At 35.6% G+C, this 15923-nt stretch overlaps 4 protein-coding genes across 5 annotated transcripts; 3 read left to right on the forward strand and 1 right to left on the reverse strand.

The window, feature by feature from the left end:
- The first annotated feature begins 247 nt into the window (after positions 1–247).
- LOC17879993 (chitotriosidase-1) lies at positions 248–1658 on the forward strand. The gene is made up of 3 exons (XM_006285971.2): positions 248–920; positions 1017–1448; positions 1585–1658. The coding sequence occupies exons 1-3, from the start codon at positions 248–250 to the stop codon at positions 1656–1658; spliced, it is 1179 nt and encodes a 392-aa protein (XP_006286033.2).
- Positions 1659–5180: 3522 nt separating this feature from the next.
- LOC17879567 (chitinase-3-like protein 2) lies at positions 5181–6494 on the forward strand. The gene is made up of 3 exons (XM_006285053.2): positions 5181–5862; positions 5965–6372; positions 6472–6494. The coding sequence occupies exons 1-3, from the start codon at positions 5181–5183 to the stop codon at positions 6492–6494; spliced, it is 1113 nt and encodes a 370-aa protein (XP_006285115.2).
- A 2028-nt stretch (positions 6495–8522) lies between these two features.
- Positions 8523–10039, forward strand: LOC17877625 (chitotriosidase-1). The gene is made up of 3 exons (XM_006286111.2): positions 8523–9200; positions 9298–9675; positions 9850–10039. Exons 1-3 carry the CDS (start codon positions 8543–8545, stop codon positions 9927–9929), a joined length of 1116 nt encoding a protein of 371 aa, XP_006286173.2. The 5' UTR covers positions 8523–8542; the 3' UTR covers positions 9930–10039.
- Positions 10040–10560: 521 nt separating this feature from the next.
- On the reverse strand, positions 10561–15720 carry LOC17877775 (bifunctional aspartokinase/homoserine dehydrogenase 2, chloroplastic). Of its 2 annotated transcripts, none has more exons than XM_006282490.2 (18): positions 15585–15720; positions 15148–15386; positions 14691–15065; positions 14511–14599; positions 14124–14427; positions 13997–14049; positions 13700–13908; positions 13504–13591; positions 13299–13412; positions 13070–13168; positions 12777–12971; positions 12590–12672; positions 11985–12210; positions 11708–11853; positions 11466–11601; positions 11286–11369; positions 11113–11205; positions 10561–11013 (listed from the first exon to the last, which is right to left on the reverse strand). In XM_006282490.2, exons 2-18 carry the CDS (start codon positions 15368–15370, stop codon positions 10768–10770), a joined length of 2763 nt encoding a protein of 920 aa, XP_006282552.1. In that variant the 5' UTR covers positions 15371–15386; positions 15585–15720; the 3' UTR covers positions 10561–10767. The 2 variants fall into 2 exon arrangements, with proteins under 2 accessions (XP_006282552.1, XP_023634831.1); XM_023779063.1 differs by having other exon boundaries at positions 15148–15389.
- Positions 15721–15923: the final 203 nt, after the last annotated feature.

Consider the following 15923-nt stretch of genomic DNA (forward strand, 5'->3'; position numbering starts at 1 on the left):
AAAATCTTCAACCACCACAAAATTAGGTTTTAAACTTTATATTACAAGAAGTGTTAATATAATTAAATAAGAATACATCAAGTATGATATGTATGAGCTTCCTAATGTTGTCCACGGTCACAACATTTAACATAGACTTTTTCTTTTGAAATCAAAAATTGAATTTTTCAAAATATATTTTCCCAAAAATAACTATAAACAGAGAAGGGAATCACATTTTCTGTTTATTTAAGACTTTGAGAGCAAAATGTGCTCTTATTTGAATCAGGGAACTCCCGCCTCCGTGGTAAAAGCTTCGTACTGGTTTCCAGATGGAGAGACCAAGGATCCCGCAACCTCGGCCCAAACCATTCCGTCAAATCTCTTCACTCACCTTTTCTGCGCCTTCGCCGATCTCGACGCTACCACCCATGAAGTTTTTGTCTCCCAAGCGCATGAACTCATATTTTCCACCTTCACTGAAACCGTCAAGAATCGAAATAAATACGTTCAGACCCTTTTGTCCATCGGCGGAAGAAGTGCAAACAATTCTGCGTTTGCGTCCATGGCAAGTAAACAAGAGTCTCGTAAATCGTTTATTGATTCTTGGATTGCCATCGCTAGATCAAACGGATTCCATGGTCTCGATTTAGCCTGGGAGTACCCGAACAATGATGCTGAGATGAACGCATTCGGGGACCTAATTAAAGATTTGCGAACAGCGGTTGACGCCGATAGCATACGCACTAACAAAACAGCTTTGCTGTTAACAGCTGTGGTTTACTACTCCTCTGTTTACAAGATTTTTACCTACCCGGTTAAGAAAATGAAAGAAAACTTGGATTGGGTTAATATCATAGCCTATGATTTTTACGATCCGGTCTCGTATTCCCAATTTACCGCTCCAACCGCCGGCCTGCACGTTTCTCCTAACAACATAGGTATAAACATAATTGTATATATTTCCCTACGAGTCAACTTTATTATAGATATTTTTTGGCACAACTTGAATAGAATGTGGTAATTTTGATTGATAGGTCCAACTCCAAGTGGCGACTCTGGTTTGAAACAGTGGATTAAGGACGGACTTCCCGTGAGTAAAGCAGTATTGGGATTCACATACGTTGGATGGGCTTGGACTCTCCAAAACAACAACGATACAGGTTATAATGCATCTGCGGCCGGAGTAGCCAAATATAAGGACGTATCTGAGGACGGTTCTATAACCTATGCTCAGATAATTAAGTTCATAGGGGATGAGGATGCAACATACGTTTATGACTCCAACGTTGTCGGAAATTATTGTTCCGCCGAGATGACTTGGATTGGGTACGACGATACTCATAGTGTGGTTAAGAAAGTGGGATACGCTAAACAGAACGGTCTGCTTGGTTACTTTGCCTGGAACGTTGGAGCTGACTATAACACTATTCTATCTACGGCAGGTTCGTCTCTTTTTTCTTATCATCGTTCTTTCATAAATATTATTTTTCTCTTTTTGTTTATGATTTTGCATCAAAATATATGAATATACATAGTTAATTCTCTATAGGATAAATTAAACAGTACCGACTCTCTTATGTATATGTATTTAAAACATTTCAGCATCCAAAGCATGGGGTATCATCGGAGGAGATTCCACATCGGAAATTAAAGTGAATGAAGAAATGGAGCAATAAAAATGTTTACATGTAAATGGTTACTTCATGTCGTTCATGTATGTTTCCAATAGAGATCATCTAACGAAATAATATAAAAGACGATATATATATATATATATATGATTAGATTTTACAAATATTATGTGTTTCAACTTGAAAATGTTGAATAAAACAAATTCGTCCATTAACACGTTTAAAATATAACATATTTTCTTAAGAGAATCCTCCAAACCTATTCCTTACAGGAGAAACCACTCTAGTAAACCTTTCTCTCCAATTAGAAATTGTAGTCATCCTTATTCTCCTCCTTAAAGCGATTTAACAAAAATTCTTTTTGACCACCAGTTTGGTCGGAGATTTCTCAAAACTCGTCTTCAAACTTGAATCTTTCAAGGCATCAAATGATCATCCAACCATTGCAAACTTTTCAAAAATTTGCATCTCTTTGAAAACTCATTGAACCTTTATCTTTACTTTCATGAACTAGTTCAATTTCATTAAGTATGAACCTCCTTCTTTTAAAGATTTCATGGAATAAAATGACTGTTGCACCAAAAAAAAAAACCCATTTATTATTTATAGAAGTTATTCAAAAAATGTAACCTTTCCTATCAATATATCAATAATTGTTTACTTACATATTAGAATTTCGATAATGGCACATCGACAAAAGCTTATATAAGCACAAACTTTTTTAAATAAATGTTTACTTATTTTTACCAATTTCTCTGTAATTTATTTGACTTTGGTATCCAATCATGTTAATTAATCACAAAACATAGTATGAGGATGAATGATATCCACTTGTTCACATTTTCAGAAAGTCATCGAACCAGGAATATATACATTCTGTAAAACATAAACGAAAATATCTAAAACATTTATGGATCATAAAATATCTAAAGTATAATCTAGTCACAATATTATCGTAATGCTTGTGAACTAAAACATTGTTTGACAAATAGACTTGTTAAAAAATATAGACTATAAGTGAGTCTTTTAATTTTATTATCTTGATTATCAACAAACATCATTATTTTGAAATAAAATATTAAAAATAAACTTATTTATAACTGATGACGAGAAAATAGTAATTAAGATATATAGACTACACTCAAGTCTTTTATTATTGTTATATTTATGTACAACTATGTCATGCCGCCACGGCGCCACCCACATATATTATAAACTCTATTCACAATAAGCATAACCATACACGTTTTTTTCTTGTATTTTATACATTCAACGATAAATAGTACTAGTATAATTTTCTTTTATCGAACAATAATCACACTAGATTTTAAAATTAATTTGACACATCCAACCAATGATATATTCATACAATCACATAGTAGTCCTTGTTGAGGCTTGTGTTTTGGCTAGAAGAATGCTTTCAATGTACAAAGTAACATGAATCGAAACAAGTCGTTAGAAAGACTTTGATTATCTGAAAGAAGAGAGCAATTTTGCAGCTGTCTAGCTCTTTATGATATCGATATAACTAAGGCTATATCGTAGGTCATGCCAAGAGTTGTTATGTGTTATGGTTTTCATAATTCAAGATTACTTAGGGCAAATTTAATTTAATCCCAAGAGGTGCTTAATTATAAACGTGAAGCCAATGCATTACCAGAAACTATCAATGAGATCTCTCTATCTCATAAATGACCCTACACCGTCAAGCTGTTGAATATAATAAAAATTCTATACACTCACAATGCTTGTACTTTGTAAGTAATGGAAGGACTTTTCAAACTAGCCAAATCTGGTCATTGTATTGTAGCGACGATGATCTTGCTTATTGCTACATGATGTATGATGATAAACGTTTCACGAGATCAAAAACCTTACGTTAAATTATGGTAAGAAACTAATTTTGTTTGCAAAAATTTGAAGCCATTTATTATTTAGGCAAATTTACAAATACATTAATAGAAAATTTATAGCGAGGAGTAATTTTCTTATAGATATATAATTTCAAAGATTATAAGTTGTGAGCAAATGCTACACAATCAAAACATCTTCGTTAAAAATGAAGAATAAGAGAGGTTAACATAGCAAAACCAGAACTTTCATAATTCCAATTTTCTTTGCTTATATATATATATATAAATATATAACAAATCCTTTCAATCTATAAATAATTTAAGAAATATATAGGAAATCTAATGAAAATTTCGAAATGTTATGATAAATTGCAATATATTTGGTACTAATTAAACTGGTTGTAGTATAGAGAGTACTAATAAAAAATTAAGAATATATTCTTTTAACCCAAAAGAAAAAACTATAATCTTATAAGACTTAATATTTTCTTCGGTACACCTTTATTTTTAATTTGACCAGTTTTGTATTCGTGTGTTGATTTAAATATCAAGTCTAATCGCAATATTATTGTAATGCATGTGAACGTCTATTACTCTATACGTACATTGTTAGACAAATAGACTTGTTAGACCATTTCCAGCAGAGCTTTTTAAGCATTACATATGTTGTTAAAGCTTTGTTAAAAGTTTTTTCTGAATCGATAAATATATACACGTTATCTTCCAAAATATACGAACATTATATATGTATTACTAAAATGACCAGTAGTAGTTTATATTTATGAATCATGAAATATCTAAAGTCCAATCTAGTCACAATATTAAAGTAATGCTTGTGAACAAAAATATTGTTTGATAAATAGACTTGTTAGAATTTAGAAATATAGACTATAACTGAGTCTTTAAATCTTATTTTCTTTATTAACAACAAACTTAATTATTTTAAATTATAATTAAATAAACTTCTTTCATAGCTGATGACGAGAAAATAATAATTAAGATATATAGACTATAATCAAGTCATTTATTAATTATTGCTATTTTTATGTACGAGATCTTTATCATGCCGCCACCCACATATAAATTAGAGCATATTATAAACTTTTATTCACAATAAGCAACACATTTTCTTGTATATTACACATTCAACGATAAATGGTACTAGTATAATTTTCTTTTATAGTACAATACGATCATATATATTACCAAAAAAAAAAGATGAATCACTGAACAATTGACAATTTACACAATTAAGAATACTTAAAGTCTATAATACAATCTTTGGAACATGTATATATTTGAAATTGTAAAGGTGTGATATAATAGCATGCATGTATTCATGACATTCATATAGTTAAAAACTTAAAATCACAGTTGGAAATAGTCGGATACACTGACCCTAGTTTTTAACAGACTTCAACAACCATAAATTAGGTTTAAAACTTTACACGAAATGGTAATAGTTATAGTATGATACGAATGAGAGTCACGGTCACAACATTTAACAAAGACTTTTAATTTGGTTTTGGAAATCAAATAAAATTCAATAATTGAATTTGTCTGAATTTGTATCTTTTGAATATTTCAAAATAAGTCTACCCAAAGTCACTATAAATAGAGAAGGGAAGCACACACTTAGTTTGTACCACCACTACAAAGCAAACCAAACAAAGAAACACAGCAAGAGAAGAAAGCCTTTTGTTAAAGACCAAAAATGTCTCGTCATGATGACCCTTTCGACACCGCAGCCGCCACCTCGGAGGTAAAAGCTTCGTACTGGTACCCAGATGGAGAGACCAAGGATTCCGCAACCTCGGCTCAAACCATTCCCGCAGAACTCTTCACTCACCTTTTCTGCGCCTTCGCCGATCTCGACGCTGAAACCAACAAAGTTTTTATCCCCCTAGCGCACCAAGTCATATTTTCCACCTTCACTGACACCGTCATGGAGAGAAACGATCAGGTGAAGACCCTCTTGTCGGTCGGCGGAAGAAAGGCAAACAGTCATGCGTTTGCGTCCATGGCAAGCAAACGCCCCACTCGGAAAAAGTTCATTGATTCTTGGATTGCCATCGCTAGATCAAACGGGTTCCATGGTCTCGATTTAGCCTGGGAGTACCCGAAAAATGAGACTGAGATGACCGCCTTTGGGGAGCTAGTTAAAGAACTGCGAGCAGAAGTTGACGCCGAGCACAGACGCACCAGCAAACCAACTTTGCTGTTGACGGCTGCCGTTTACTACTCCTCGGTTTACAAGACGTGTACCTACCCGGTTAAAGTGATGAAAGATAGCTTGGATTGGGTTAACATTATAGCCTATGATTTTTACGATCCGGAGTCGTACCCCAATTTTACCGTTCCAACCGCCGGTTTGCACTCGTTTGCTAGCAACGAAGGTATAAACATAATTCTATATAATTTCCCTACGATGCATATATTATAACTAGTTGAAGGAGTAGTCTCATTGGCTTATAACTGGAATCGAATTGGATCGATAGGTCCAACTCTAAGCGGCGATCAAGGTTTGAGAAAGTGGATTGAAGACGGACTTCCCAAGAAAAAGGCAGTCTTTGGATTCTCATACGTTGGCTGGGCCTGGACTCTCCTAAACGATAAGAATACCGGTTATGATGCGCCCGCCAACGGAGTAGCCAAACATGATGACGTAGCTGACGATGGCTCTATAAACTATGATAAGATCAAGAAGTTCATAGCTCAGGAGAAAGCAGCAACGGTTTATGACTCCGACGTTGTCGGAAACTACTGCTCCTCCGAGTTGATTTGGATTGGGTACGACGATACTAAGAGCGTTGTCGCCAAGGTGAGATACGCTAAGAAGAACTGTCTGCTTGGTTACTTTGCCTGGAACGTTGGAGCTGACGATCACACTGTTCTGTCTTCTGAAGGTTCGTCTCCTTTTTCTGTCTTTTTCTTTCATTCATAAAAATAAATTAAACAGTACTGATAAGTCTCTGATACATGTACATGTATTTTGGATTTTACAGCATCCAAAGCATGGGCTCTTTAATTGACAACCATCCGAAGAGTTCCCATAACGAAAAGTGAAGAAATAAAACACGAGTGAAGAATAAAACATGTTTGCTTCTGTTATTGTGTAAGATACAAATAATACACGTATGTCGTCTGCTTATCTTGTTTCCTGTAATAAAAATAAAAACAATGCTTGCTTATTTTTATACTATTGTAAACCAAAATGAAAAAAAAAAAAAAACCAAAATGTTTGATTTGATTTGATGATTTCTAAGAAAAATGCATTACAGAACACCGACAGGTTTACGTACTTCATATCATTCATGTACGCTTCCATATATAAGAGATTCATCTAACAAAACTTATATTTTTTTTCCAAATAAAGTTTGTTTCTGTGTGAAAACTGCATTAGAGAAAAGTAAAAGAACATGCTTACTCTATTTATTTGATTAGTTTCATTTAGGAATGAGAACGGGTTTCACTGAAGGAACCAGCCTCGAGACATTGCCTTGCCAAAAAAAAAAAAAATGATAGTATACCAAAAAATAACAATGGAAACTAAAACTTAAGATGATAAAGACTAGAATATATCTAGCAAGCCAGATTCGCATAAGGCCACTAAAAGCTCTTCGATATTACGTCTACTGTGATTTGTTTATAACCAAAAGTACGGGTATCGTAACGTGCAAATGTATGCATGCATGCATTTTAATATCTGAATATTTGTTGAGATACCCTAAAACTGAAGTCAGTCCCATTGGTCTTTGGTTTGTAATAATATGTTGTTCATTAGGATTCCTTTGGGCTAAGAAGCCAAATGTATGACTTGGGCCTTGTAATCTTATTTTCTTCTCATCTCATTCTTTCAAGGATTAATTGGGTTTTTAGTACATTTTTGAAACATAATTGTAGAAGTAGTACATTTACTATTCATTATTAGCAAACTAATACATTTTTACTATTTGGACACTATTTAGACACTATTAAAAACCCCCTTAAATCTAATAACTAAAAATATTCATCAAAATATATTTGTTTTCTATAAAATTTCAGTTACATAAAAATCTATATTTTTTTCTCTATAATTTGATATGCATTTTTTAAAATATAATTTCAAATATTTTTCAAACAAATTTTGATACGTCCAGCTATCCGTATGTACAGTTGTGTGTCGATGTACGGAAAATCATCCGTACAGCGGTCTATATATACGTATAATTGTATGTGTACATATATTTTCTTGTCTATATATGTATATTTCTTTATGTGTAAATATGTTTATATGTAGTTGTTTCTCTTTGTACAAATATTTGATGTACAATAATATGATACTGTACAGTTGTCTGTCTGTACAGATATCTGAAATAGTAAAATTGTACTATTTTGCTAATTATGAATAGTAAATGTACTATCTTTATAATTATGTTTCAAAAACGTACTAGTTTGCCAACACACTCTTCTTTCAATATATAATCTTTTATCAAAGAGAAGAATCAAGTCTCTTTTTTTTTTTTTTTCAATAATTGGTGTCATACATTTTAATGTAGGTTGGTATGATGACATTATTAGAAAAAACAGACTTGTTATATGGACTAATTGAGTCTTTGTTTTTAATATAAGAACAAAACACATATCAGTGGAGGCTCCCTGAACCAAAATCTAATATAATATGTGACCAAAAAGAAGAAAACTACCAATCAAACCCAAGGACATGTGGAAAAAGGTAATGTAATATTCTTGCCGACGTTGATTAAGTTCATAAAGCGGGAGTAGTCAAACCAAAAATTTTATAAGCTACAACGGTTCAACCACTTGACTACCATATATTCATTTTAAAACTTATGGTATGGTACGTGAAATGATCAAAAATACATCAACTATGATATGAATAAGGTTTTTAATGGTGTGGTGCCACAGTCACAACATTTAACAAAGACTTTGGCTTTGAAAATCCTCCAGTCTTTACTTTTAATAATTAAAATATCTCTTCCAAAATTCCCTATAGATAGAGAGAATGAAAGCACCCTCTTAGCTTGTATCAAACTTGCAAAAGCACAACAAACAAAGTAACATTTTCATACAAAAATGTTTACGGAAGTAGTTAAAGCATCGTACTGGTTCCAAGATGGTGAATCCCAAGCCACCGGCAGCAGCGTAGTCCCACAGTCCTCAGCCATGCTAATCGATTCAACTCTCTTCACTCACCTTTTCTGCGCCTTTGCCGATCTTGACCCTCAGACCAACAGCGTCATTGTCTCCGACGCGCAAGAACAAGAGTTCTCCAACTTCACTAACATCGTCAAGCAGAAAAACCCTAACGTGCAGACACTCTTGTCGATCGGCGGAAGAAACGCAGACACATCTGCGTTTGCGTCCATGGCAAGTAACCCCACCTCTCGTAAATCATTCATTTGGTCTTCGATCTCTTTGGCTAGATATTACAGATTTCACGGCCTTGATCTGGCCTGGGAGTACCCAAACAATGATGTGGAGATGAGAAACTTTGGTAAACTACTTGAAGAATGGCGAGACGCGGTTGAGGACGATGCTGAACGCACCGAAAGAATGCCGTTGCTGTTGACGGCTGCGGTTTACTACTCTTCGGATTACAATTCAGTTTCCTACCCGATTCAAGAGATTAAAGAATACTTAGATTGGGTCAATCTTATTGCTTATGATTTCTACGGTTCAACCACTAACATCAGTCCACCTGCCGCTCTGTTTGATCCTTCAAACCCAAAAGGTCTAAGTGAATACACATAAGTGACCAATTAAACAAAGGAATGAAAGTAGTCTTTGGTTCGACAAAGGTTATTAATTGGAATTTGGTTGATATATAGGTCCATGCGGCGATTCTGGTTTGAAAGAGTGGATCAAGGCCGGACTTCCGGAGAAACAAGCAGTATTGGGATTATCATACGTTGGTTGGAACTGGAGTCTCGAAGGAGGTCATGATGCGGCCACCACCCAAGTAGCGACATCAGCTGATGGTACTATAAACTATGATCAGATTAGGAAGTTTATAGTTGATAACGGAGCAACAACGGTTTATAACTCGTCCGTGGTTGGAGATTATTGTTACTCTGGAACAACTTGGATTGGTTATGACGATTATGAGAGTATTGTGACAAAAGTTAGATACGCTAAGCAGAAAGGTTTGCTTGGTTACTTCTCATGGCATCTTGGAGCTGACGATAACTCTGGTCTGTCTCGTGCAGGTTCGTCTTTTGTGCTTTGAAAATATTCTTTTTTATTCCTTGGTTTACATTTTCACAACGCAGATTTGCTATAGATGTTATTCTATGAATTGCAACAACGATTTTATTAGTGTCTTATATTCTAATCGGATATACGGTATCAAGTCTTATATATGGAGTTTTGGAATTTTGCAGCATCGGAAGCATGGGAGGAACGATCATCGATGCTAAAAACTAAAGAGACAACCATCGGAGAACAGCGAAAAAGGAAGTAGAAACAAATAAATGAAAGAATAGACCATGTTTGGATTATGTTATTGTAATAAAAAAAATTAAACACTTCTGTTTATCTAGCTTTTTGTTCTCACGCTGGCTTCTATCATTGTAAACATAATCATTAAATAAACTTTTGCTTTTATGTATAAATGAAGTCGAAGTTATGACAATATTACTTGCTTTTTCCATAAACGATTAGGAAAAAAAATCTGATAGTTCTACGTTGTAATATAATATGCATCTCCATATTCATTATTTGTTACAAGTTACAACAACCTTAAGAAAATATAAGGCACACACATAAATCTTTTTTTTTTTTTAAGTAACTTTAGTACCATGGTTTTCACAAAAATCGTAGTGCATTTAAGAAATCTTTTGAGGGTTAATTTTATCTTATATCACCAAAGTTAGTATAATTACTTTTGTTTTATACATCATCTTATCCAGATAACTCACTCATACAAGGCACGACTCTAGGGAGCATAGTAATCTGCATGTCCAGCCGTTGGGACTCACCGTCTACTAGCTTTTTCCAAAGCCTAGCCAACTTGCTCCACCGCAATTCCAATGATAAGAAAATTAGATATACATTATTCAATTGACATCTACCACCGAAATAAAATAAATATATTCTAAATAACTGCTCGATTTTATTAAATTGCACATCGTTTTTGATGTATAAATTTGTTTTCAAAACCAACAAAACTAGTTGCTATTGTACATGTTACCACAAAAATTACAAAGACCAGCAAAAAGTTGTTAATTCGTGGCTGATACTTTAAGCGTGCAGAGAGATATAGCAAAACTGATAAATAATGTGGGAGGTTTTTACACCGGTTAGGACGGTGCACCAAGATAAGATGCCAGCCTTAGTATGTCGCTGAATATACCACCGGCCGTGACTTGAGCACCAGCTCCAGGCCCTCGGACAATAAGTGGATGGTCCTTGTACCTTGTCGTTGTGAATGCTATTATGTTGTCTGAACCTGCCAGCTGCGCAAATGGATGTTCTTTCTTGTATCTTCGAAGTTCAACTGTTCCCTTTTGGTTTATTGCATCCACCACACCAACATATCTTAGGACCTGCATCATAATTAATATGATCAAATTGATCAAACGGGAATGATCTTTAGCCGGATTTAAGATCATCAAATTGAAAAAGTTTATGGTATATGATCTTACCTCCCCTGAATTCTCAGCATCTAGCCTTTCTTTTGCTAGGTCTCCATCGTACAGGGGAAGTTTCTCCATGAATTCTTCAGCAGAAGCGCATCCCTGAAAGTAGATTAGGTTGAACATTAGATGCAGAAGCTGCTGATTTTTATGTTAATGAAAGGTAAATGTAATTTACTTACTTTTAGCGGTTCAGGGACGAGACTTCTAATAGGAAGATCCGCGAGGTCCAATTTCAGTCCAGATTCTCTAGCGAGGATTATCACCTGCATAAACGAAAGAGTTTTGGTTTCATGAGAGAGAATGCCATCAGTTACAGGACTTTGCTGTGTCAGTTTGATACGTAAGAAGCAATAACGTACCTTCCTTGCAACATCAGTTCCAGATAAATCATCTCTTGGATCAGGCTCAGTGAAACCTGCGTTCTTTGCTTCAGCTACAACCTCACTGAAACTTCGGTCTCCAACAAAGTTGTTGAATAGATAACTCAATGTTCCACTGGAGGAAAGAACAAAAAAAAACAGAATCCAAAAGAGAAATCATCAGAAATAAAACCAGAAAGGAACACAGAGTCAAACTGTGGTGACACTGTTAATTAACATACCTACAAATGCCCTCTATACGTAGTATCTTGTCTCCTGTCTCAAGGAGACCACGTAAAGTGCTGATAATTGGAAGACCAGCTCCAACGGTGGCTTCATAGAAGTAATGAGTATAGGATTTCCTTTGAAGATCTCTCAGTTTCAAGTACTGAGCAGTCACAAAAAAAAAAAGAAACATCAGTGAAATAACAGACTAACTCAGGACAGGAACACTCCCTATTGAGTTTCTCTAACAGATTCAAAAAAAGTATACTTGATGAGATGAGAAGAATATAACACCTGATCAAGGGGGCCTGAGTTAGCCTTTTTGTTTGGGGTAATGACGTGGATTCCCTTCCGTAACCAATCATAGTAATTGCTCGCAATAACAGAGTCTGCTGTACAGTCAACCAATACAGAGTTGGGTATAAAATGATTTCCATGAACTTGTTGAGTGAATTTATCCAAATTGGCTTCTGTTCCCTTCTCGTTTAGAAGTTCTCTCCATCTCGACAAATCAATACCACTGCAATAAACAACATAGGTACAAGTCATGTGGTATTAAAACAGAATGATCATCCACAGTTAGGAATTGAGCTTAAGATTTAACAGAACATGTCATCAATAAATCAATGGTTGAGAAGAAAGATAAGAAGGCATCTCATGGATGGTATTAACCTATAGATAAAACACAAAAACAACAATCAAGGGAGAGCCAAAGCCAGATATGCTAAACAGGGTAAAACTTCTACAATGCATATGTATTTGGATCGAGAATTTGGGATATTTGTCTAGCTAGAGAAAATTATAATATGCAGGCATCCCATCAAGAATGGACTGTCTTTCAAGATAAAATCCTATAACGTCCCAGAATAAAAGAACTGTACAGAATAAGTCATTCTTACATGTCACTTAATAGCATAGTCTTTGAACCAGTGATTCCCAAAACACGCAGATCAATGTTGAATTCTTGTTTGAGAACACCAGCCTGGAAAACATCATTTACTGCTTCATCAGCTTCTTAAATGCATATAAACCCAGAAAGAAGGTAATGTAGCATTTTGAAATACTGAACAACTTTATGAAGTTCACCTGGTCCCTTAGCTGATCAAGTAATGTAGAGCCTATCAATCCCGGTCCTATGATTCCCATTGCTAATGTTGTTCTTGACAAGAAAAACCTCGAGTGCACAGCTCTTAATGCCTTAACGCTATCTTCGCGTTTAATAACGACAGTAACATTGTACTCAGAACAACCTTGAGATATAGCTCGGACATTAATATTAGCCTGTAAGAGAGATACAAAAACAAGCAATTAGAAGGGAGCAATCAAGCAAAAGATACTATATGAGATGAGTAATGGTTACAGTATTAAGTAATAACTACCTTGGCCAAAGCACTGAAAAGTGTACAACTAACTCCAGGTGTACTAGCCATTTTCTGACCCACTGCCGCTAAGATGCTACAGTTTGGTATCACTTCAATCTGAGAAAATAAATATACTATTGATGAAAATAGGGAAAGTGGCCAAGAAAAAATTAACAAATGTATTGTTGATCAGATTTACGCAGAGAAGAGAGGTGCTAGGTAAAACAGAAATCAGGGAGAGAGAGACCTGAGAAAGACGTCCAGCTTGTAAAGCTTCACTAAATCTCGACCGCAGTGCCTCAGAAACAGCTTTTACTTCTTTCTCAGGCACAGCAAAGCACACAGAATGCTCACTGCTAGCCTGTACAATGAATATATCAATGGCATAAGCCTCTGCCTCTGAAATGAAGAAAATTGTGATAATGCTAAGGTAAAGTTTGATATTAAGGCACCTGTGATATCATAATAACATTAGCTCCAACATCTTTTACACAGCCAAAAATGTCACTAGCGGTACCAGGTACCCCAGCCATTCCAGTACTGCCAGAAAGAATTTGAAGAGAGCAGTCAACAGGAGAGGTATGAATGCAGCTTGTTAATTAATAGAACAGAAGTAGCACTCAAACAACAATGGCAAAGACAGCTTACCCTTCAACATTTATGAGAGCCAAATTGTCAATAGTTGCAAACCCTTTGACAGGAGTTGTCAGTTTAAGGTCATAATCATCTTCAGGAGGTTGACAGATTATTGTTCCCGGTGCAGAGAGATTGAAAATATTTCTGATCACAATCGGAATATTATATCTCATCACAGGAATGATGGTGCGAGGATGTAAAACATTTGCCCCAAAATAAGACTGCATGTAGTTAAAAGTTTTGATCAGAAGTTTGTACTTGGCATAATGAAGCTCTTAAAATCTAAGATAACAAGAACGCTAGGTTTACCATTTCCCAGGCTTCTTGATAAGAAAGTGTCTGGAGTATTACTGCCTCATTAACTGCAAGCAAAACTTCTTGTTATGGTTACATCTTAGAATAAAGTTTTGATCGGAGGAAGAAGAACAAGACAGACCTTTACGAGGATCTGCACTGTATACACCATCAACATCTGTCCAAATTGTTACTTGACGAGCCCTTAGTAGAGCACCCATAATAGCTGCAGAGAAATCACTCCCATCTCTTTTCAAAGTTGTTGGAATATTTTGTGGAGTGCTAGCAATGAATCCAGTGGCAATAATTATTTTCGACGGATGTAAAGAGAACCACTTATCGAGTCTCTTCTCGGATTCACCAAAATCAGGATCAACCTGATTAGAGCTGGTGGGATTAACAATGAGCACATCTCTCGTATCCATCCACTTGCACTCAAGCCCAGTCTACAGTCAAAGTAAAGAGAGGTGATAAAGTATACAACCTCAATAAAAATTTCACAAGCAATTGTCATAGGCATCACTCAAACCTTTCTGACAACATAAGATAGCATCTGAGCAGACCAAAGTTCCCCATGTCCGGCAACAAAATCTGAAAACGACTCTGATGCATGGCCAGCTGCAAATCAAAGATGACAGTTTCTTCCTCTGAAATTATGACTTAAAAAGTAAACAGGAAACATAAAAAAAATATATCAAAATCACGGTACCTATGTATATGGCACGAAGCATTGCCTTAAGATTACTAATATCATTATGCAAATGTGACAAGAAACTAGCAAGATCATCCCCGTCGAGAAGGTCACGAGCCGTCAACCGGTGCTTTTCGAGGACAGCTTCCAAGGCGGATAAATAAGAATCATCTCGAGATTGTGCCTTGCGGATTAAGTCATACATCATATCTGTCACCTTGGACATTGCCGAGACAACCACAAGTTTCCTTTCGCAGTTATCATTGATTATAACCTCTGCAACATTCCTAATCCTCTGAGAGTTCCCAACACAAGTCCCACCAAACTTATGAACACTCCACATTTCACCTTTAGGAATCTGAACTTGATCCACTGAGTTCTCAGTCGATACACCTGAAACCGCAACCAAATTGAGCTAAAACACTTTTGACTACAATTTAAATTCATAATCAGAAGAAACAAAACAAAAACTAACCAGTGGTAGTAGCTGTAGCTGATAGATGAAAATCTGGAAGTTCACATCGAATCAAACCGCCGCCGCCACCAGTCGTTTGCCGAACCCTGGGCAATACAAGTCGCCGCCGGAGACAATGAGGTTTCGAGACACGGACAAAGCATTGCGGCGGAAAACATCCAAATCTAATCGGATTAGCATTCGGCGGAGAAACAGTTAATGACGGCTTCAGAGTCGCCGCCATGTTTATAGCATATAACCTGCTAAAAAGCTCACCAATTCACATAGTTACAATGACGGATTGACAAAAAAAAAAATCAAACCTCAAATTCAAAAACAAACAAAAAAAAACTCATTAAGAACCACCAAATTAGCTGCAACAGTGAAGCACAAAAACCCTAAACTTAATTTCGCAATTAAAAAAAAGAAAAAAAAACATGGAAGAGAAGAATACTAACGGTGATGTTTTTGCCGGCGGCGAAGAAAGAGGTGTACGGACGACCAAATAAAGACGAGCGATTTGAAACGTAAGTCAAAAAAAGGTTTAAAGAGTTCAGTGAGTACACCAAAGTGAAGAAGAATCTCCAAGAAGCGGCTTCACGATTTTTTTTTGTCTATCAACAATATATTGCCACGTGTCTATCTCCGTTAACGACGTCCAAGTAATAATCACGTTTTTTTTTGTCTTCTTCCTGTTTTGATTAAAGGCCAATAAGGCCCATTCATATTAATTTACATTTTGGGCTTACAAAAGAAGCCTCATGTTTTATACGATGTCCATATCAAGTTTTGGATTT

This window comes from Capsella rubella, unplaced genomic scaffold (genome assembly GCF_000375325.1).
Source record: "Capsella rubella cultivar Monte Gargano unplaced genomic scaffold, Caprub1_0 scaffold_7, whole genome shotgun sequence".
NCBI lineage: Eukaryota > Viridiplantae > Streptophyta > Magnoliopsida > Brassicales > Brassicaceae > Capsella > Capsella rubella.